Source organism: Taudactylus pleione, unplaced genomic scaffold, assembly GCF_031769625.1.
Source record: "Taudactylus pleione unplaced genomic scaffold, aTauple2 ptg000216l, whole genome shotgun sequence".
Taxonomy (NCBI): domain Eukaryota; kingdom Metazoa; phylum Chordata; class Amphibia; order Anura; family Myobatrachidae; genus Taudactylus; species Taudactylus pleione.
Window position 1 is genome coordinate 3385191 of NW_028284618.1, and position 25172 is coordinate 3410362.

Here is a 25172-nt window from a genome sequence, read left to right on the forward strand (position 1 = left end):
AACACCGAAGGTATCTGTAGGCAAATCCTGGTGGGCATCAGAATGGGTAGAAACAAATGACAGGGTTAAATCAATGTTATGCAAGAAAAAGGCTAAAGATGACTGAAACGCATTGAGGTTTACACCAAAACACAAACCTCCAAGCATAAAGAACACTGTAAGAAGTCTGCACAGAAGTTTTACAAGCCAGCTCAATTTTTTCACTGAGCCACGATAACATGACCAGGAACCCAGAAGTAACAGAGATCGAGGAAAACGGGACTCGGACGGCGAGCCGGCAAGGAAGGGGAGCGGACGTCTGGCGAACAGCACTAAGGTGAGTCTCTGATCAGAAGGGGGTGTCCGGCCAGATTCTAATGAGCCTTTAGCCAGAACATCTCCTCCCAAGGCACTGTGATGAGTTACAAGACCCAGTGTGCGTCTGACCACAGGCACACCATCGGGTGCCCCGTCCGAAGGGTAGAACATCAAGCCAGGAGGCCCTCTCCACTGTCCCAGCACCCCAGCTCCCCATTCCAGAGAAGATCATCCCAGGCATCATTCAAAAGCTTTACAACCAATGGTACCTCTCTCTTTTTTTCTATATGACATTCCACCAACAGAAAAACGGGACACCGCGATCTGTTTAAACTTCACAGTGTTCTGATTACCTTGGAGTTTTCCCTATATGACTCATTGCTATATATATTGCCCACACAGGAGTCCGCTCCAATAAGCTCCAACAGTGTGGTTAAAGTGGACACTATACAGATCCACAATTTACTCTAAGCTAAGAACATTTATTGATGTTATTGTATTATATATATATCTCTGTTTTTTATTCTTATCAGTGTACCCCTATTGTGTATTTTTCAGAGTGTATACATTTGTGCGATATACACTTGTTCCTTTCTTCAGTAAGTAAAGTTATTTTTATTTTCAATCCCGTTTGTACATCATTATATCACCACCAGGACGTGCATAACAACACCACCCCTTTTGCCATATTCCAGTAGCACCCCCTGAAGGGTCTAACACATACCACTAAGACACTGCCACAAGGATAGACTGAGCACTACAATTATTTATATTCAGACTATGTATATATTTATTTAGGTAAGGGTGCCTATCAGATTGTTTAGCAGCTCGCCGCCTACACAGAGCCCAGTGCGCAAAAATAACAAATCCCTAAGTGCGTATCAAAATCTTTAAGACTAGACTTCCGAAAAATTGGAGCTTGTGAGGCACATTCACAAGTAGAAAAATTCCCAACTGGAATAGACAGGCCACATGAAGCTTCCTCCTAAGGCTTAACACTAGAAACTCTCTCCTGTGGCATGAAACTTGAAACCCCCTCCTGGGGAATGGTATTTGGAACCCTCCTTGGGGTATGACACTTGAAGACTTCTCCTGAAATATAACACATGAAGACCCCTCCTGGGGCATGAGACTTGAAATCCCTTTGTGGGGTATGGATACTTTGGACATGACACTGAAAGCCCCCTTCTGGGATATAAACTTGGAACCCCCTCCTGGGGTATTAAACGTAAAACACCCTCCTGGGTCAAGAAACTAGTACCCCCCTCCTGTAGTTCGAAACATGAAACCCCCTCTTGGGGAAAGAAACTAAAAAAACCCTCCTAGGGTACAAAACTTGGACCCCACTCCTGGGGTATGAAACTTGAATTGGAAGAGCTTAAACCTAGACATTCAGATGGGTCTTCAGGGATGACCAAATGGAGTCTTCCAGTAAAACAGGCAATGTCCTGGCTGAGACTGGAACTGGTAGAATCTGAAGTGAGACAGACAGAGGCAAAATCTGGGTTGGGACCGGCAGAGGCAAAATCCAAAAAACAGAAACAGAAACAGATTCAGGGCTGTGACCGGTAGAGGCTAAAACCGGGCTGTGACCGGCAGAATTAGATGTTTCTCTGACTTTAGGAGGTTGAAATATTCTCCCAAAATTCCCTAGATGAGGGTACAAGCCTCTTGTAAGAGGGCCCCAATCATAAACTTGAACTTCCTTTAGCTTGGTGGACATCACCTCCTTGTCTGAAACTGGAGAAACAGAAACCACTGATGGCTGATGGGAAGAACCAAAGGTGCAGACGTTGGGAATCTCACACTTGCCACCACTTCTTGGTGGGCTCAGAGCATAGTCTTTGAGAAAGTGATCATCATAACCACAATATAAGCACAGATGTCGTTCTCGGCAGCGCTGACGTTCAACCTCAGTAAGTTTAGGGCGCAGGAAACTTCACCATTGAACCCTCAAGTTGGGATTTGGGTTTCGCCGCACCAAGTGTGCAGGTTGCGGCCCTTTGGACAAGTACCTGGGAGTGGCAGAAAACAGATATATTACTAGAATTATAATGGCCCTTTGAAAACACTGGGAAATGGAGTGGCACTGGAAATACTGGAAATTATTCAGATGCTGGTTTGCTCTGGGAAACACAGGAATTTAGGCATAGAGATGCACTGGGAAATACCGGAGACCCAGACGCAGGCATAGACACAGGAGAATGACACTGGGAATCAGTACACAGATGCTGTACTGAGTACGCACACTGGAGATTCAAACACAGGTACAGACACAGGAGAATGACATTTGGAATCATTACACAGCTGCTGTGCCTAGTACGCCCGCTGGAGATCCAAACACAGAACTGGTGTAGAAATTGTTAAACTGGTGTTTCAACACAGAGACAGGTGCTGACATATACACAGAAGAACTAGACGCTGATTAGTACTGGAGATTTAGCACAGAGACAAGTATAAAATAAATCACTGGGGGAGTCTGATCCTGGGAAACACTGAAAAGAGTCGCTGGAAGTAAACAGTATAAAACTAGGAGCAAATCCAGACGCTAGGATATAACACTGGTAGAAAATAACGTGGAACTTGGAAAGCTGCAACAGCTAGTAAACACAGTTACTGGAAATCAAAGTTGAACAGCAGCTTCCTGTTCCTGTAGTCAGACTAAATACCCTTAGGCAGTTGGTCATTGGATCAGAAGATCAGCTGAGTGACCGCAGGACAATGGGAGAGACTAGTCAGGTGACACAGACCAACATGGCTGCGCTCATACCCACAACCATGGAAACCAGGACGCATGCACAGAAGCCTTGGGGGGGGAGAAGAAGCCCACCACTCACCTCCACCCACGACTGAACACCTAAGCTTAATGATGCTGCCAGAGTCATGAGTAGTGGCAGATCCCAGGCCGCATCCTGGCACCAAGCAATTAGGTTTAGAAGTCTAAATTGATTCTTAGTAAATGTACCCCTTAGTATTAAAAGTATCAATAGCATCAGTTATATAGGTAGTCAAAGTTCATACAGCCATAAACAGTTGATAGTTCACTTAAACCCCTGTCAGACATAACCCTGGCTTTACCACAGCTTGAATGTTGGTCACTGAACATGGGTTGAAGCTCAGGTTTCAGTACTTACCACCTTTTACACCTGAGTGATGGACCCAGGTTTATTCCTGGGTCATCACTCTTCACACCGCACCCGGGTCTTCAAGTGACCAGGGTTTTCCATCTAACAGTGGACGCTTGGAGATGATGTCATCTCCAAGTGCTGTGCCCGCCAATCAAGTCCTTTTAGGCATGACCTGGGTCATCAAGATCCTGGTCATGCCTTTCAGACATAAGCTGGGGCACTGACATGGGTTGCAAGTCCCAGGTATAACCCTGGTCGATTGCAGGGTCGGAGACCCAGGACTGTCAACAGAAACAGATTCAGGGCTGCGACCGGTAGAGGCTAAAACCGGGCTGTGACCGGCAGAATTAGATGTTTCTCTGACTTTAGGAGGTTGAAATATTCTCCCAAAATTCCCTAGATGAGGGTACAAGCCTCTTGTAAGAGGGCCCCAATCAAAAACTTGAACTTCTTTTAGCTTGGTGGACATCACCTCCTTGTCTGAAACTGGAGAAACAGAAACCACTGATGACTGATGGGAAGAACCAAAGGTGCAGACGTTGGGAATCTCACACTTGCCACCACTTCTTGGTGGGCTCAGAGCACAGTCTTTGAGAAAGTGATCATCATAACCACAATATAAGCACAGATGTGGTTCTCGGCAGCGCTGACGTTCAACCTCAGTAAGTTTAGGGCGCAGGAAACTTCACCATTGAACCCTCAAGTTGGGATTTGGGTTTCGCCGCACCAAGTGTGCAGGTTGCGGCCCTTTGGACAAGTACCTGGGAGTGGCAGAAAACAGAGATATAATACTAGAATTGTAATGGCCCTTTGAAAACACTGGGAAATGGAGTGGCACTGGAAATACTGGAAATTATTCAGATGCTGGTTTGCTCTGGGAAACACGGGAATTTAGGCATAGAGATGCACTGGGAAATACCGGAGACCCAGACGCAGGCATAGACACAGGAGAATGACACTGGGAATCAGTACACAGATGCTGTACTGAGTACGCACACCGGAGATTCAAACACAGGTACAGACACAGGAGAATGACATTTGGAATCATTACACAGCTGCTGTGCCTAGTACGCCCGCTGGAGATCCAGACACAGAACTGGTGTAGAAATTGTTAAACTGGTGTTTCAACACAGAGACAGGTGCTGACATATACACAGAAGAACTAGACGCTCATTATTACTGGAGATTTAGCACAGAGACAAGTATAAAATAAATCACTGGGGGAGTCTGATCCTGGGAAACACTGAAAAGATTCACTGGAAGTAAACAGTATAAAACTAGGAGCGAATCCAGACGCTAGGATATAACACTGGAAGAAAATAACGTGGAACTTTGAAAGTTGCAACATCTAAACACAGTCACTGGAAAAGCGATGTTGAACAGTAGGTTCCTGCTCCTGTAGTCAGACTAAATACCCTTAGGTAGTTGGTCACTGGATCAGAAAATCAGCTAAGTGACCACAGGACTACCATTGGGAGAGACTAGTAAGGTGACACAGACCAAAGTGGCTGCACCCATGCCCGCCACCATGGGAACCAGGACGCATGCACATAAGCCCTAGCAGACCCCGGGGAGAATACTCATCCCACCACTCACCTCCAACCCTGGCGACTGAACACCTAAGCTCAAGGACACTGATGCAGTGGTGAGTAGCAACCGATCCCAGGCCGCATCCTGACAGTACCCCCCCTCTTTCAGGGTGGACTCCGGACATCTTGGAAGTGCACAAGAAAATCTTAACAAAACTCAAAACTTAAGACACCAGAAAAGACTGAAAAAACTTATTAAACCTTGATCGACCCTTTCAGATGTCTTCCCAACTTTCTTATCCAAGAAAATTAACCTTGTCCTTGGAACAGGTGGACCACTCATCCTCATTGGAAACTGAACTTTCTCCACCTAGGAAGTCTTTAGTAATCCCACAATAAGTACACTCTTCTGGAAACGTAGCACACAAAGATTTGGTATGAGAAGCTGTAGAACAGGCAATCTTTAGTTGGTATCTTTTGTGGAAAGATGATTTTTTTTCTTTTGGAAAGTAGTAGTTCTCACGGAAAACACATGACAAATACCAAATGGTCTTCAGAAAAAGGAGTATTGTAATGTATAGGATTGAATTCAGACTCAGTGTCCGTATCCAAAGGAAGAACGGAAGAGTTAATATGACTTGAAAACTCAAAGGATTTTGGAGATGAGCAGAGAGAAGCATTGCAAATTCTGATGGTATCAGGTTGTTGGTTTCTAATAGTTCTTTGAGCTGTTTTTCCCTTCTGGACTGATTGATCCTGCTTCGTATAGTTATCGGAAGTACAGTAAGTAAAGCACTGTTCCTGAGTTTGATGTCTGAGGATGGTAAACTCGAGCTAGAGACTTTAACACCGAAGGTATCTGTAGGCAAATCCTGGTGGGCATCAGAATGGGTAGAAACAAGTGACAGGGTTAAATCAATGTTATGCAAGAAAAAGGCTAAAGATGACTAAAACGCATTGAGGTTTACACCAAAACACAAACCTCCAAGCATAAAGAACACTGTAAGAAGTCTGCACAGAAGTTTTACAAGCCAGCTCACTTTTTTCACTGAGCCGCGATAACATGACCAGGAACCCAGAAGTAACAGAGATCGAGGAAAACGGGACTCGGACGGCGAGCCGGCAAGGAAGGGGAGCGGACGTCTGGCGAACAGCACTAAGGTGAGTCTCTGATCAGAAGGGGGTGTCCGGCCAGATTCTAATGAGCCTTTAGCCAGAACATCTCCTCCCAAGGCACTGTGACGAGTTACAAGACCCAGTGTGCGTCTGACCACAGGCACACCATCGGGTGCCCCGTCCGAAGGGTAGAACATCAAGCCAGGAGGCCCTCTCCACTGTCCCAGCACCCCAGCTCCCCATTCCAGAGAAGATCATCCCAGGCATCATTCAAAAGCTTTACAACCAATGGTACCTCTCTCTTTTTTTCTATATGACATTCCACCAACAGAAAAACGGGACACCGCGATCTGTTTAAACTTCACAGTGTTCTGATTACCTTGGAGTTTTCCCTATATGACTCATTGCTATATATATTGCCCACACAGGAGTCCGCTCCAATAAGCTCCAACAGTGTGGTTAAAGTGGACACTATACAGATCCACAATTTACTCTAAGCTAAGAACATTTATTGGTGTTATTGTATTATATATATATCTCTGTTTTTTATTCTTATCAGTGTACCCCTATTGTGTATTTTTCAGCGTGTATACATTTGTGCGATATACACTTGTTCCTTTCTTCAGTAAGTAAAGTTATTTTTATTTTCAATCCCGTTTGTACATCATTATATCACCACCAGGACGTGCATAACAACACCACCCCTTTTGCCATATTCCAGTAGCACCCCCTGAAGGGTCTAACACATACCACTAAGACACTGCCACAAGGATAGACTGAGCACTACAATTATTTATATTCAGACTATGTATATATTTATTTAGGTAAGGGTGCCTATCAGATTGTTTAGCAGCTCGCCGCCTACACAGAGCCCAGTGCGCAGAAATAACAAATCCCTAAGTGCGTATCAAAATCTTTAAGACTAGACTTCCGAAAAATTGAAGCTTGTGAGGCACATTCACAAGTAGAAAAATTCCCAACTGGAATAGACAGGCCACATGAAGCTTCCTCCTGAGGCTTAACACTAGAAACTCTCTCCTGTGGCATGAAACTTGAAACCCCCTCCTGGGGAATGGTATTTGGAACCCTCCTTGGGGTATGACACTTGAAGACTTCTCCTGAAATATAACACATGAAGACCCCTCCTGGGGCATGAGACTTGAAATCCCTTTGTGGGGTATGGATACTTTGGACATGACACTGAAAGCCCCCTTCCGGGATATAAACTTGGAACCCCCTCCTGGGGTATTAAACGTAAAACACCCTCCTGGGTCAAGAAACTAGTACCCCCCTCCTGTAGTTCGAAACATGAAACCCCCTCTTGGGGAAAGAAACTAAAAAAACCCTCCTAGGGTACAAAACTTGGACCCCACTCCTGGGGTATGAAACTTGAATTGGAAGAGCTTAAACCTAGACATTCAGATGGGTCTTCAGGGATGACCAAATGGAGTCTTCCAGTAAAACAGGCAATGTCCTGGCTGAGACTGGAACTGGTAGAATCTGAAGTGAGACAGGCAGAGGCAAAATCTGGGTTGGGACCGGCAGAGGCAAAATCCAAAAAACAGAAACAGAAACAGATTCAGGGCTGCGACCGGTAGAGGCTAAAACCGGGCTGTGACCGGCAGAATTAGATGTTTCTCTGACTTTAGGAGGTTGAAATATTCTCCCAAAATTCCCTAGATGAGGGTACAAGCCTCTTGTAAGAGGGCCCCAATCATAAACTTGAACTTCTTTTAGCTTGGTGGACATCACCTCCTTGTCTGAAACTGGAGAAACAGAAACCACTGATGGCTGATGGGAAGAACCAAAGGTGCAGACGTTGGGAATCTCACACTTGCCACCACTTCTTGGTGGGCTCAGAGCATAGTCTTTGAGAAAGTGATCATCATAACCACAATATAAGCACAGATGTCGTTCTCGGCAGCGCTGACGTTCAACCTCAGTAAGTTTAGGGCGCTGGAAACTTCACCATTGAACCCTCAAGTTGGGATTTGGGTTTCGCCGCACCAAGTGTGCAGGTTGCGGCCCTTTGGACAAGTACCTGGGAGTGGCAGAAAACAGATATATTACTAGAATTATAATGGCCCTTTGAAAACACTGGGAAATGGAGTGGCACTGGAAATACTGGAAATTATTCAGATGCTGGTTTGCTCTGGGAAACACAGGAATTTAGGCATAGAGATGCACTGGGAAATACCGGAGACCCAGACGCAGGCATAGACACAGGAGAATGACACTGGGAATCAGTACACAGATGCTGTACTGAGTACGCACACTGGAGATTCAAACACAGGTACAGACACAGGAGAATGACATTTGGAATCATTACACAGCTGCTGTGCCTAGTACGCCCGCTGGAGATCCAGACACAGAACTGGTGTAGAAATTGTTAAACTGGTGTTTCAACACAGAGACAGGTGCTGACATATACACAGAAGAACTAGACGCTGATTAGTACTGGAGATTTAGCACAGAGACAAGTATAAAATAAATCACTTGGGGAGTCTGATCCTGGGAAACACTGAAAAGAGTCGCTGGAAGTAAACAGTATAAAACTAGGAGCAAATCCAGATGCTAGGATATAACACTGGTAGAAAATAACGTGGAACTTGGAAAGCTGCAACAGCTAGTAAACACAGTTACTGGAAATCAAAGTTGAACAGCAGCTTCCTGTTCCTGGAGTCGAGCTAAATACCCTTAGGCAGTTGGTCATTGGATCAGAAGATCAGCTGAGTGACCGCAGGACAATGGGAGAGACTAGTCAGGTGACACAGACCAACATGGCTGCGCTCATACCCACAACCATGGAAACCAGGACGCATGCACAGAAGCCTTGGGGGGGGAGAAGAAGCCCACCACTCACCTCCACCCACGACTGAACACCTAAGCTTAATGATGCTGCCAGAGTCATGAGTAGTGGCAGATCCCAGGCCGCATCCTGGCACCAAGCAATTAGGTTTAGAAGTCTAAATTGATTCTTAGTAAATGTACCCCTTAGTATTAAAAGTATCAATAGCCTCAGTTATATAGGTAGTCAAAGTTCATACAGCCATAAACAGTTGATAGTTCACTTAAACCCCTGTCAGACATAACCCTGGCTTTACCACAGCTTGAATGTTGGTCACTGAACATGGGTTGAAGCTCAGGTTTCAGTACTTACCTCCTTTTACACCTGAGTGATGGACCCAGGTTATTCCTGGGTCATCACTCTTCACACCGCACCCGGGTCTTCAAGTGACCAGGGTTTTCCATCTAACAGTGGACGCTTGGAGATGATGTCATCTCCAAGTGCTGTGCCCGCCAATCAAGTCCTTTTAGGCATGACCTGGGTCATCAAGATCCTGGTCATGCCTTTCAGACATAAGCTGGGGCACTGACACGGGTTGTAAGTCCCAGGTATAACCCTGGTCGATTGCAGGGTCGGAGACCCAGGACTGTCAACAGAAACAGATTCAGGGCTGCGACCGGTAGAGGCTAAAACCGGGCTGTGACCGGCAGAATTAGATGTTTCTCTGACTTTAGAAGGTTGAAATATTCTCCCAAAATTCCCTAGATGAGGATACAAGCCTCTTGTAAGAGGGCCCCAATCATAAACTTGAACTTCTTTTAGCTTGGTGGACATCACCTCCTTGTCTGAAACTGGAGAAACAGAAACCACTGATGACTGATGGGAAGAACCAAAGGTGCAGACGTTGGGAATCTCACACTTGCCACCACTTCTTGGTGGGCTCAGAGCACAGTCTTTGAGAAAGTGATCATCATAACCACAATATAAGCACAGATGTCGTTCTCAGCAGCGCTGACGTTCAACCTCAGTAAGTTTAGGGCGCAGGAAACTTCACCATTGAACCCTCAAGTTGGGATTTGGGTTTTGCCGCACCAAGTGTGCAAGTTGCGGCCCTTTGGACAAGTACCTGGGAGTGGCAGAAAACAGAGATATAATTGTAATGGCCCTTTGAAAACACTGGGAAATGGAGTGGCACTGGAAATACTGGAAATTATTCAGATGCTGGTTTGCTCTGGGAAACACGGGAATTTAGGCATAGAGATGCACTGGGAAATACCGGAGACCCAGACGCAGGCATAGACACAGGAGAATGACACTGGGAATCAGTACACAGATGCTGTACTGAGTGCGCACACCGGAGATTCAAACACAGGTACAGACACTGGAGAATGACATTTGGAATCATTCCAAAGCTGCTGTGCCTAGTACGCCCGCTGGAGATCCAGACACAGAACTGGTGTAGAAATTGTTAAACTGGTGTTTCAACACAGAGACAGGTGCTGACATATACACAGAAGAACTAGACGCTCATTATTACTGGAGATTTAGCACAGAAACAAGTATAAAATAAATCACTGGGGGAGTCTGATCCTGGGAAACACTGAAAAGATTCACTGGAAGTAAACAGTATAAAACTAGGAGCGAATCCAGACGCTAGGATATAACACTGGAAGAAAATAACGTGGAACTTGGAAAGTTGCAACATCTAAACACAGTCACTGGAAAAGCGATGTTGAACAGTAGCTTCCTGTTCCTGTAGTCAGACTAAATACCCTTAGGTAGTTGGTCACTGGATCAGAAAATCAGCTAAGTGACCACAGGACTACCATTGGGAGAGACTAGTAAGGTGACACAGACCAAAGTGGCTGCACCCATGCCCGCCACCATGGGAACCAGGACGCATGCACATAAGCCCTAGCAGACCCCGGGGAGAATACTCATCCCGCCACTCACCTCCAACCCTGGCGACTGAACACCTAAGCTCAAGGACACCGATGCAGTGGTGAGTAGCAACCGATCCCAGGCCGCATCCTGACAGTACCCCCCCTCTTTCAGGGTGGACTCCGGACATCTTGGAAGTGCACAAGAAAATCTTAACAAAACTCAAAACTTAAGACACCAGAAAAGACTGAAAAAACTTATTAAACCTTGATCGACCCTTTCAGATGTCTCCCCAACTTTCTTATCCAAGAAAATTAACCTTGTCCTTGGAACAGGTGGACCACTCATCCTCATTGGAAACTGAACTTTCTCCACCTAGGAAGTCTTTAGTAATCCCACCATAAGTACACTCTTCTGGAAACGTAGCACACAAAGATTTGGTATGAGAAGCTGTAGAACTGGCAATCTTTAGTTGGTATCTTTTGTGGAAAGATGATTTTTTTTCTTTTGGAAAGTAGTAGTTCTCACGGAAAACACATGACAAATACCAAATGGTCTTCAGAAAAAGGAGTATTGTAATGTATAGGATTGAATTCAGACTCAGTGTCCGTATCCAAAGGAAGAACGGAAGAGTTAATATGACTTGAAAACTCAAAGGATTTTGGAGATGAGCAGAGAGAAGCATTGCAAATTCTGATGGTATCAGGTTGTTGATTTCTAATAGTTCTTTGAGCTGTTTTTCCCTTCTGGACTGATTGATCCTGCTTCGTATAGTTATCGGAAGTACAGTAAGTAAAGCACTGTTCCTGAGTTTAATGTCTGAGGATGGTAAACTCGAGCTAGAGACTTTAACACCAAAGGTATCTGTAGGCAAATCCTGGTGGGCATCAGAATGGGTAGAAACAAATGACAGGGTTAAATCAATGTTATGCAAGAAAAAGGCTAAAGATGACTGAAACGCATTGAGGTTTACACCAAAACACAAACCTCCAAGCATAAAGCGCACTGTAAGAAGTCTGCACAGAAGTTTTACAAGCCAGCTCACTTTTTTCACTGAGCCGCGATAACATGACCAGGAACCCAGAAGTAACAGAGATCGAGGAAAACGGGACTCGGACGGCGAGCCAGCAAGGAAGGGGAGCGGACGTCTGGCGAACAGCACTCAGGTGAGTCTCTGATCAGAAGGGGGTGTCCGGCCAGATTCTAATGAGCCTTTAGCCAGAACATCTCCTCCCAAGGCACTGTGACGAGTTACAAGACCCAGTGTGCGTCTGACCACAGGCACACCATCGGGTGCCCCGTCCGAAGGGTAGAACATCAAGCCAGGAGGCCCTCTCCACTGTCCCAGCACCCCAGCTCCCCATTCCAGAGAAGATCATCCCAGGCATCATTCAAAAGCTTTACAACCAATGGTACCTCTCTCTTTTTTTCTATATGACATTCCACCAACAGAAAAACGGGACACCGCGATCTGTTTAAACTTCACAGTGTTCTGATTACCTTGGAGTTTTCCCTATATGACTCATTGCTATATATATTGCCCACACAGGAGTCCGCTCCAATAAGCTCCAACAGTGTGGTTAAAGTGGACACTATACAGATCCACAATTTACTCTTAGCTAAGAACATTTATTGGTGTTATTGTATTATATATATATCTCTGTTTTTTATTCTTATCAGTGTACCCCTATTGTGTATTTTTCAGCGTGTATACATTTGTGCGATATACACTTGTTCCTTTCTTCAGTAAGTAAAGTTATTTTTATTTTCAATCCCGTTTGTACATCATTATATCACCACCAGGACGTGCATAACAACACCACCCCTTTTGCCATATTCCAGTAGCACCCCCTGAAGGGTCTAACACATACCACTAAGACACTGCCATAAGGATAGACTGAGCACTACAATTATTTATATTCAGACTATGTATATATTTATTTAGGTAAGGGTGCCTATCAGATTGTTTAGCAGCTCGCCGCCTACACAGAGCCCAGTGCGCAGAAATAACAAATCCCTAAGTGCGTATCAAAATCTTTAAGACTAGACTTCCGAAAAATTGGAGCTTGTGAGGCACATTCACAAGTAGAAAAATTCCCAACTGGAATAGACAGGCCACATGAAGCTTCCTGGAAAACTTTCCTTTTGAAAAATGCACTTTATGCAGAATTTGCACGTCAGCACTTTTTTGTGGAACTGATTGTGGGATACATGAGCTGTACTACAGTATATAAAGAATTTTTTGCCATTTGAATTGGTGTACTGATCGTCTGTTTTGGACAGCTGCTATATTTAATTCCTTATGGTCATGCACCCTGTTATTGTATCAAATTTGAGTGGGCAGATTTATATATATATATATATATATATATATAAGAGATGAGCTGGTCGGGTTCTCAGAGAACCGGACCTACCCGAGCTTCACGAACCAGGCCGTGCTCTGAGTCTGGCTCGGGTTTTCCCGCCAGACTCGAATCCCAAAACGAGGCAAAACATCATCCCAATGTCAGATCCTTGCGGGTTTTGGATACTATAAAAGGTACTTGGTCATCTGAGACATTTCACCTCTGGCCGTGGAAAGTGAAGTGAGCAGACATGCGGTGTCTATCCAGGGGTGCTGTGTCTGTCCAGGGGTGCTGTGTCTGTCCAGGGCAGGGGCCAGTGGCGGAACTGCCGGAGACAATGGAGTCAGTTGCCGCCAGGCATCAGCCATGAAGGGGGCACCTCCTCCATTGTCACTCGGCCATTTCATGTCCTACCTGGCCTGCTTCTAAAACAGAGGAGCTGCTGAGCTGAGTGCCTATCAGCATCAGCGGCGCTCCTTCTCCATGTGTGGACTCTGTGTGGTCTCTAGCATGTGACCACCCAGGATCCTGTGCCTGCCCGTCTGAGGAGCCGGGACTCGGAGACTGCACGGCATCGGCAGCTGGAAGTGGAGTGGACGTCCTCACCGTGCCATGGAGGACGGGAACCAGGTGTGGAACTGGAGGCAGGGGGCACCTCTCCTCCATTGTCCCTGCCAGCTTCCTCCGGCTTCTGCCTTGTTAGTAAATGCCCTCAGCGCCAGGGTCGGACTTGCCCACTAACCACAGTGTAGCTGCTTGCCGGCTGTGTGCAGCAGCAGCACCACCAAGGATTCACGAGGGAGGAGAGGAGACAAACTCCAGCAGGGGACTCAAGGCTCCTTGCAGCCGCAGGCAGGCACACCCCCCTCTTATGCTGCTTGCATACAGGGGCAGAGCCAAAATGATTAGCTCCACCCCTTCCCGTTTCCCCGTGAATCACAGGAGCATTCCATGCACACCTGTCAGCAACTACATTGAGGTATCTGGTATGTAATGTATAATGTGTGTGTATGCATGTATGTATGTGTGTGTGGGGAGGGGGTATGTTAATAATGTGTCACTGTGTCATGTATTCATATTATCTTTGTTAAATGTGGGTCACTGTGACACTCTTCATTACATAGCGGGCACTGCAACACTCTGCTTTACATGGAAGACACCACAACACTCTGCATTATCTGGTGGGCATTGCAAAACTCTGCAGTATATGGCGGGCACTGTGACACTCTGCATTATAAGGCACAACACTCTGCATTATATTGTGAGCACTGCATCTTGTGACACTAAGTGGTAACGCAGTGTAATATGCAAAACATTGTGACACTATAAGTGGAAACGCAGTGTAAGATTCACAATTTTACAATTTAATAACACAAAATGCAACTTTTTATTTCTTTCCTCAGTAACATGCGTAATATATAAAACATAATGACATCACAAACGCCTCAGCTGAGATTCACATAAACATATTTTCAAAAGGTGAAATTAGAGGATACAGTTTTAAAAATGGAATAAAGCAGCTAAAACTGCATTCTCTAATATAGTGTCCCTACCCATGGCCCCTCTACCTGAATTCCAGCGAGTCAGAGGGGCAACTCCATGCAGACATATTTAGTGGCATAAATTCAACCCAGATGCCGAGAGGCAAGTTATAATTTGGTGCCTTCCCCCCATCACAGCCACTGACACTGTAATGTAGCAATTCGCATGCTGACAGCCTATAGATAGACAAAGGCAGCAGCTGATGGTCTGACACTAGAGTATGGTGGCTTCTCAGGTGCCGGGAAGGGGTGCCATATATTGGGCGGCAATGATGGTACACTCCGGGTACATAGTTACAGCCCTAAGTGGGGTGAATATGTTGTGGACAATGGAGGAGGTGCCTCTTCAGTGCTGGATTCCGGCAGCAGGTGCCTCCATTGTCTCCCATAGTTCTGCCCCTGGACGTATTCCAGAGTTCATCTGCTCCTCCTGTAACCCAGGTCAGAAGATGTGTAGGGGGTGTGATGACATGGACTAAAATGGAGCTTACACCCACTGAAGTGGAGAATGAATCCCCAATCTAACAGGGAGAGCAGCTGTAATTTATACACAACACAGGATGGGGTGACGATTTAGGCTTAGGTGCTGGTATAATCTGGGGTGATGGTATAGAATGGGGTAATAATATAAACTGTGGTTATAGGTAGATAAAGCAAAACATATAGACAGCGCTACTTGACAAAAATGTAATACATAACAAGTAACATATAAATAATTAATAAAAATACAGCATTATATACAATTAAAAATGATTAAGTGTATGCAACCGGCCAGTATGAACACTAAAACAGCTAAAAAAACAGGATTTTAAGTATCCATAAAAAAACAATAAGTAATATGGTTCTAATTGGAGTTGGTAATAATAACACAGATTACTAGAGAACCAGAGCTAATTTAAATTGTAGATAATTATTAAATCAAGCAAGCTGCTTTATAAAAACAAAAGATATTATAAACTAGGGGTGTGCACCGGCCACTTTTTGTGTTTTGCATTTTGGTTTTGGATCTGGATCTTTCTTCGTGTTTTGGATCTGGATTGGTTTTGCCAAAACCACCCTTCCGTGTTTTGGGTTCTGGGTTTTGTGTTTTGGATCTGTATTTTTTTGAAAAAAAAAAGCATAAAACAGATAAAATCACAGAATTTGTGGGTTTTTCTGCTCCTATGCTATTATTAACCTCAATAACCTTAATTTCCACCAATTTCCAGTCTATTCTGAACACCTCACAATAGTGTTTTTATGTCCAAAAGGTTGCACCGAGGTAGCTGGATGACTATGCTAAGCGACACGAATGGGCGGCACAAACACGTGGCCCATCTAGGAGTGACACTGCAGTGGCAGACAGGATGGCAGTTTGAAAAACTAGGCCCCAAACTGTACATAATGCAAAGAAAAAAAAGTGGTGCAAGATGGAATTGTCCTTGGGCCCTCCCACCCACCCTTATGTTGTATAAACAGGACATGCACACTTTAACAAACCAATCATTTCAGCACCAGGGTCTGCCACACTACTGTGGCTGAAATGTTTGGTTCGCTTGGGCCCCCACAAAACAAGCTGGCAATGAATCTGTCCCTGCACAAACTGGCTCTACGGAGGCAAGATGTCGTCCTCATCCTCCTCATCCACCAATTCCTCACCCTCTTCAGTGTTGTGTACAACCTATTCCTCACAGAGTATTAATTTGTCCCAGCTGGAATCCACCACCACAGGTCCCTCTGTACGTTCTGGAGGCTGGTCTCCCTGGAAGAGTTGAGAATTCATTTTTATGAACATCATCTTCTCCACATTTTGTGGAAGCAACCTCCTACGCCTTTCGCTGACAAGATTCCCGGCTGCACTAAACAATCTTTCAGAGTATACACTGGAGGGGGGGCAACTCAGGTAAAATAGAGCCAGTTTGTACAGGGGCCTCCAAATTGCCTCTTTTTCCTGCCAGTACAGGTACGGACTGTCTGACATGCCTACTTGGATGCTGTCACCGATGTAATCCTCCACCATTCTGTCAATGGTGACATTATCATATGCAGTGACAGTAGACATGTCAGAAATTGTTGCTAGGTTCTTCAGTCCAGACCAGATGTCCAAACTTGGTCCTGCCTGCCCTGCATCACCACCAGCGGGTTGCTTAGGATACCTAAGTTTTTTCCTGGCAGCCCCAGTTGCAGGAGAAAACGAAGAAGGAGCTGTTGACGTGTCACGTTCAGCTTCAGCTGACAGTGTTTTCACCAGCAGGTCTTTGTACCTCTGCAGGCTTGTGTCGGCCGGAAAGAGAGACACCACATAGGCTTTAAACCTAGGATTGAGCACGGTGGCCAAAAAGTAGTGGTCTGATTTCAACAGATTGACCACCCTGGAATTCTGGCAAAGCGAAAGAAGATCTTCATCTACAAGTCCCACATGCCGAGCGGAATCGCTCCATCCTAGCTCCTCCTTCACTTTCTCCAGCTGCTTCTGCAAAAGCCTGATGAGGGGAATGACCTGACTCAAGCTGGCAGTGTCTGAACTGACTTCACGTGTGGCAAGTTCGAAGGGCTGGAGAACCTTGCACAACACGGAAATCATTCTCCACTGTGCTTGAGTCAGGTGCATACCCCCTCCTTTGCCTATGTCATAGGTGGATGTATAGGCTTGAAAGGCCTTTTGCTGTTCCTCCATCCTCTGAAGCATATAGAGGGTTGAGTTCTACCGCGTCGTAACCTCTTGCTTCAGGTGATGGCGGGGCAGGTTCAAGAGTGTTTGCTGGTGCTCCAGTCTTCGGCACGCAGTTGCTGAATGGCAAAAGTGGCCAGAAATTTTTCGGGCCACCCAAAGCATCTCCTGCACGCCCCTGTCGCTTTTCAGAAAATTCTGCACCACCAAATTTATTGTGTTTGCAAAACATGGGATGTGCTGGAACAGATGTAATGCCCGCACAATATTGGTGGCTTTGTCAGATATCACAAATCCCCAGGACAGTCTAAGTGGGGTAAGCCACTGGGCGATAATTTCCCTCAGTTTCTCTAAGAGGTTGTCGGCGGTGTGCTTCTTACTGAAACCGGTGATATACAGTGTAGCCTGCCTTGGAACAAGCTGGCCTTTCTGAGATGCTGCTACTGGTGATGCTGCTGTTGTTGCTGCATAAGGTTATATATCTACCCAGTGGGCTGTCACAGTCATATAGTCCTTAGTCTGCCCTGTTCCACTTGTCCACATGTCCATGGTTAAGTGGACATTGGGTACAACTGCATTTTTCAGGACACTGAGGACACTTTTTCTGATGTTTCTGTACAGTCTCGGTATCGCCTGCCTAGTGAAGTGGAATCTAGATCGGATTTGGAACCGGGGACACACTACCTCCATCAATTGTCTAAATCCCACTGCACTAATGGCGGATACCGGATGCACGTCTAACACCAACATAGCAGTCAAGGCCTCAGTTATATGTTTTGCTTCAGGATGACTGTTGTCGTACTTCATCATCCTTGCTAAGGACTGTTGGAGGGTCAATTGTTTAATAAATGTAGTGGTGTTCCTACTTCCTCTCTGGGATGATGAGTGACTCCCAGCAGCAGCAACAGCAGCAGCGGCAGCAGTTGGCGTAGCAATGCAGGATCCTCCGGAGGAAACCCCGGATAGGAGAGTCAGTCATGCCAGTGACATTGCCTGCAGGACTACTTCCGATCCTGACTAAGGAGGAAATTGACGAGGAGGGAGTTGATGGTGTGGTTTGCAGGCGCTTGGATACAACAGGACAAACGGATTTAGGTGTCCCTGGACTGCTTACGGTCTTAGCCAAAGTTTCTGAACTTGACAGTAACTTTTTATGAACGGTGCCGTATAAGGGAGGATGTTCCTAGGTGGTTAACGTCCCTACCCCTACTTATTTCACCTTTACATATGGTACATATGGCAAGCATTGTTTTGTCCGGATTTGGATAGAAATATTGCCAGACCAAAGAGGTGGAATGTTTGGTCTTCTGCCCAGGCTTGACCGTGATGGGCTTTTTCATCACAAGGACAACAACTGTCTCCCCCGGAGCCTGATTTAAACAAACCACATCACCATCACAATCCTCCTCGCCAACTTCCCCCTCAGTGCCGGCTACACCAGTATCCTCATCCTGTTGTACTTCAACAGTAACATCTTCAATTTGCATATCAGCAAGTGGACTGTGGGTGCTCCTTTCAGCACTTGCAGAGGGCATGCAAATTGTGGAAAGAGCCACCTCTTCCCGTCCAGTGATGGGAAGGTTAGGCTTCGCACCCGCCACCACACTTGGACTCTCCTTGGGGATTTGTGATATCTTCTTAGAATGCAGAGTTCTTCGCTATGCTTTTGCCAGCTTAACTCGTTTGATTTTTTTAGCGGGATGAGGGCTTCCATCGTCATGTGAAACTGAACCTCTAGTCATGAACATAGGGAAAGACCTTAGCCGTTCCTTGCCACTCCGTGTCGTAAATGGCATATTGGCAAACTTACGTTTCTTCTCAGATGATTTAAATGTTTTTTTAAGGTCATTTTCCTGAACTTTGTCATTTGGGATTGTATATGCCCTCTACTATGACATTGGGTATCGGCCTTGGCAGATGACGTTGATGGCATGTTATCATCTATGTCATAACTAGTGGCAGCAGCTTCAGCACTAGGAGGAAGTGGTTCTTGATCTTTCCCTATTTTATTTTTATCGGAGAAATTTTGGTCCTCCATTTATGTTATATTGATATATACGTGCGGCTAAGGCGCACACAAACACAGAAAATAATAGACTAGTGCACTTTTTGGGTTACACCACCCTTTAAGAAATGAGCCAGCCGGCTCTTTACTTATGGGACACAGGCGCACGCTTGGTGCTGCTCTTTTGTTGATGCACGTGCAGCTACAGTGCACACAATTTACAAAGACAGAAAAAAAAGATTTTTTTGTTTTTTGTGGAGCACACTTTGAGGGTTACACCACCCTTTAACAGACAGACGCACGCTTGGCGCTGCTGCTTTGAGGATGCACGTACAGTGCACACAATTCACAAACACAGAAAAAAAAAATATTTTTTGGAATGCACTTTGGGGGTTACAGCACCCTTTAACAGATGCCCTTTACTTATGATGCTGCTCCTTTGTTGATGGACGTCCAGCTACAGTGCACCCAATTCACAAACACAGAAAATAATTTCTTAATTTTGTTGGAGTGCACATTGGGGGCTTACACCACCCTTTAAGAGATGAGCCAGCCGGGCCTTCACTTATGGGACACAGGCGCACGCTTGGCGCTGCTCCTTTGTTGATGCACGTGCAGCCACAGTGCTCACAATTCACAAACAGAAAATTATTTTTTATTTTGTTTGGAGTGCACTTTTTTTCTGGTTACAGCACCCTTTAACAGATAAGCCAGTACTTATGACACAGGCGCATGCTTGACGCTACTTTGTTGATGTACCTGTGCTGCTACTGTGCACACAATTCACAAAAAAATATATATATATTTTTTTTTTGGAGTGCACTCTGGGGGTTACAGCACCCTTTAACGGACAAGCCAGCCGGCCCTTTACTTATAAGACACAGGCACACGCTTGGCGCTGCTCCTTTGTTGATGCACGTTCAGCCACAGTGCACACAATTCAGAAACACAGAAAATAATTTGTTATTTTGTTTGGAGTGTACTTTGGGGGTTACAGCACCCTTTAACGGACAATCCAGCTGGCCCTTTACTTATGGGACACAGGCACACATTTGGCGCTGCTCCTTTGTTGATGCACGTGCAGCCACAGTGCACACAATTCACAAACACAGAAAATAATTTGTTATTTTGTTTGGAGTGCACTTTGGGGGTTATAGCACCCTTTAATGGTCAAGCCAGCCGGCCCTTGATTTATGACACAGGCACCTGCTTGGTGCTTCTTTGTTGATGCAGGTGCAGCTACTGCGCACACAATTCACAAACAGAAAAAAAAAATTTTTTTTTGGAGTGCACTTTGTGGGAGCACCCCTGATGCACAGATCACCCCCTGGACAACACTACGGCACCCCTCTAGGACTACAGCCTTTATGGGACACTGCACAACTCAGTCCAGCCAGCCCCTATAGACTTTGGAGTGGACACAGCCCCTATGAACAACTGACTGCATAACACAGTCCAGCCAGCCCCTATGACAGCAGCACAACACAGCCCAGCCAGCCCCTATGGACAACAGCAGCACAATACAGCCCAGTCAGCCCCTATGGACTGAGTGGTCACAGCCCCTATGGACAACAGCAGCACAACACAGCCCAGCCAGCCCTAGCTCCCACCCTCCCTCTTCACTGTCCACAGCCGGAGTGAGAAATGGCGCCGTAGCGGGGACCTTTTATAGAATACAAAACCTGCGAGATCCGAAAGGCGGTATGATGATGTTTTGCCTCTATTTTAGATCCAAGTCAGGCGGGAAAAGTCGAGCCTGACTCGGATACAACTCGGATCGGGGGGGCTCAGGAAGGTTCGGATTTCAGAAACCCAAACCCACTTATCCCTATTATAAACACATCATGAATGATATTGTTTGAGAGAATAGCAAGCATAGAAATAACTTAGGCTGGGAATCTGTATACTCAGAGTGTATGTTCACTCCTTGCCCAAATTAAAGATGTTAGTAAGTATTCCTCACAGACAACTCCATAAATTGATTTGTACTGTGATGCATGCATCCAAGCTTTGGTTCTATTGTTATAGGATATATGTTAGTCTTTTGCCCAGAATGTTAGTAGGCAGTCAAAATAGCAAGCAAGTAGAAGCTTTCTGATCCCTTTTTATGCAAACAGGAACCGGTGGAGTTAATTCCCTTTGAAAGCTCAGGAACACAGCCTGTTGGCTTGTTTGTCCTGTACTCACAGTTCTCCCGGGAGATGTGATGAGTGTTCACGACCAGCTGGCTCAAAGTAACAGACTCTTTACGCATTTCTCCACCTCCATTTATATTCAGCGGCTTCCTCAGAAGTATTAGTGTAAAGCAGCTTGCTTGAGTTAATAATTATCTACAGATTAAATTAGCTCTGGTTCACTACTAATCTTTCTGATTATTATCAATAGAGTCTACCCATTCAAATTAGAACCATATGGCTTATTGGTTTTTTATGGATACTTAAAATCAAGTTTTTTTAGCAATTTTTTGTTGAAGAGTGTTCATACCAGCCGGTTACATACACTTAATCATTTTTAATTGTATATAATGCTGTATTTTTATTAATTATTTATATGGTATTTGTTATGTATTAAATTTTTGTCAAGTAGCGCTGTCTATATGTTTTTGCTATTTTTTTGTTTCTTGAAGGTAGAGGCATTTACCTATCTCTTGATAGCAGCTGGACTAAGATTGTATTAATTCTCATTAATTGGTATATAGGTGATTGATATAGAGCGCCTGGTTTTCTTTTTCTTTTTTATTGTTTGGTTATAGGTAGAGATGAGCGGGTCCGGTTCTCAGAGAACCGGACCTACCTGAATTTCGGGGATCGGGGGTGATCCAAGCCACAGCTCAGATCTCCGTGCATGCCCCGGATTCCTCTGTGAGGCGAAACCTTGCGATCCCGCTGTCAGATCGTGAGGTTTTGCATTGAGCGGGCTTAACGCTTATTGGCTGAGAGAGACGTCTGTCACGGCTCTCAGACAATCAGCATTAAGCCCATTGAGGATATCATCAGCACCCTGCACTGCCGACACTGCTGTCACAGTAAGTGCACTATTGGTGTATCCAACCCACTCTGTATAAACCAAAAAAACAAAACATGTAAGGACGGTTTTGGCAATACCAATCCAGATTCAAAACCAGAGGAGATACAGATCCAAAACCAAAACGCGGGGGTTGGCGCACATCTCTAGTTATAGGCTGGGGTGACAATATAAACTTGAGTGACAATATAAAATTAAAATGGGGGAACAGGCTGGGGTGACTATACAGGCTTGGGTGATGGTATAGGCTGTGATAATGATATAAACTGGGGTTATAGGCTGGGGTGACGCCTGGGCATAAGTCGAGAAATGCTACGTCTTGGGTGTGGAAATATCTGAATGAAAATCCTCACAACAGTTGTGAAGGCATCTGAACCATTTGTGAAGCAAAAGTTAGTAGAGGTAGGAACATTAACCATCTAGGTACCTCCTCCCTGTTATGTCACTTGCAGTGAGTTTATGCAATTTATTTAACAAAATTGTAATAATTTCTAAATTAATAACAAGCAGTCCAGTATCAGCTACCAGCAGTTAGGACCAGCACATGTAATCTCCACCACCAACACTCATCATCAACCTCCTCAAAGATTGGAGGTAGTCCTTCTAAAATATTGTTTTGTGGGGGCCCAAACAAACCAAGGACTTCACCACAAAAGTGTCAGTCTTTGTCGCTAAAGTGCTTGGTTTGTTAAACTGTGCATGTCCTTTTTAATATCCTACAGAAGAGTGGGTGCGAGAGCCCAAGAACAATTCCACATTGCACCTCTTTTCTGTACATTTTGCACAATTTGGGGCATTGCAGACTGACATTTTTATAGTTTATTAAAGTGCCATCATATCTGCTACTGCTGTGTGGTAATGTTTCATAGATGTCCTATATTTTTTTAAACTGACGTGCGTTTGTGCCGCTGCTCTGTCGCTTACTTTATCCTGCAAGCTCCCTGCAGCCTATGGCCTATATTGGTGAAAAAAAAGTAGTGAAAACAGTATTGTGAGCTGTGAGGTGGTTAATAACGACTGGAAATGCCTGAAAATTATTGTCAATAAAGGAAAATAACACTGTAGGAACAAAAACAGATGATATGTGATTTTAGCTGTTTTTATCATTTTTTTAATAAAAATCCAGATCCAAAACCAAAACACGCAAGGGCGGGTTTGCAAAACCAAATCCAGATCCAAAACCTCGAAAGGAGATACAGATCCAAAACCAAAACACGGGGGTCGGTGCACATGCCTATAGCAAATGCATATATAGCAATTGTATACTGTATATACCCATTATTTTTGCATATATTATACACACACATATATATTTATATATATATATATATATATATATATATATATAGGTACAAGAATCACATAGACCGGGTAAAATCTAACAGGTATTTATTTTCTCACCACAGGCAGGAATACAGGATAGTGCAGTGTTCACAGGCAAGATGTTACAGGCTGATACACAGAATCTTCCAAACAGTAATACAGTTCTTTTAGTGGACTCACAGGTCCAGCATCCCTGTCACTAGTCACCCCCGGGCCTATAACTTGGGTGATTAATTCACAGTCAGGATCATCATCCCTGTGCACAAGCAACATTTTTAAAACCAGCTAACAGGTACTACTAATCAGCCTAGCTGCAGTTCATCTCTGACCTTAAAGAAAACCTGGACAGGATTGATGTTCAACAGCTGTTCTACATTTAAACCAGTGAAGTTCTACTGTCCCTGTCACAATATATATATATATATATATATATATATAAACACACACACATTGTTCTAAATGTGGCGTTTATTGTATATTTAGAAACTTATTTTAACATGTGTAGCTATTGTATATGTCAGTTGTGATATACATGCAGCAACTGTATATTTAGCATTTTGTTGTATATGTAGTAATTGTTGTATATGTAATCAGTTGTAGTATATATGTAGCAATTGTTATATATGCAGATGTTGTTGTATATGTATCAATTATTGCATACTGTACATATCCATTATTGCAGTGGTTCTCAAACTTGGTCCTCAGGACCCCACACAGGTCACGTTTTCCAGGTCACCCAGCAGGTGCACAGGTGTAATCATTACCGACACATTTTAAAAGATCCACAGGTGGAGCTATTTCTATCACTTGTGATTCTTAGGAGACCCGGAAAACATGCACTGTTTGGGCTCCTGAGGACCGAGTTTGAGAACCTGTGCATTATTGAATATTTAGATCTATAGCTTTTAGTCTGTACATGACTACTTGATAAATCAATAGAATGCAAGATAAATGCTGTAGTGCACATTCATTATAGCATATACCTTGTGTTCTATTATTTCATTTATGTACTTTGTATTGTTCATAGATTATATAAGAGTCTGTCATGGTGCATAAATCATTCCTGTAAACCCAACAAAAAGTACAACACAATATGACTGTACAAGTAGGTAGGAGGTAACTCACCCAGCTGAAGAGATGGGCGGATAAAGTAAAGAAGTATGAGAATGATGGAGGCAGTCATTGTAAATATCTCATTATATACTCTGCCAAGTGTATAAGAAATGGAGCAGATGTAAAGGCTTCAGTCTTAGGAGTCTTCAGCTCAACCTGATGAAGCACCAAACTGATCCTCGACTTTTACCAATCTGCGACATCCAAGGAAACTTGTGGCTTTTAAATGATAAGGAAGTATTTGGTCACATGGGGCACTAATTTTGCTTTCATAAATTCTGTTGTCCACTCTTCTTGGCTCAATAGACAAGCCTGCATTTCTGATGATACGGCATTTTCCTCTTGACCAGCACATTGAAAGATTTCTTGGAATCTATTTCATAATTTCATAGTTTATTGCAATTTTTGTGTTGCAATGGTTAAGTCAGAATA

General features: G+C 44.5%; 1 protein-coding gene across 1 annotated transcript in view; it reads right to left on the reverse strand.

Moving 5' to 3' along the window:
* Positions 1-24825, reverse strand: part of LOC148517452 (macrophage mannose receptor 1-like) — a 182194-nt gene extending 157369 nt beyond the window's left edge. The window contains 1 exon segment of the mRNA XM_088478637.1: positions 24753-24825. Coding sequence (XP_088334763.1) covers positions 24753-24810 — 58 coding nt within the window. The 5' untranslated portion in view covers positions 24811-24825.
* Between the last annotated feature and the right edge of the window lie 347 nt (positions 24826-25172).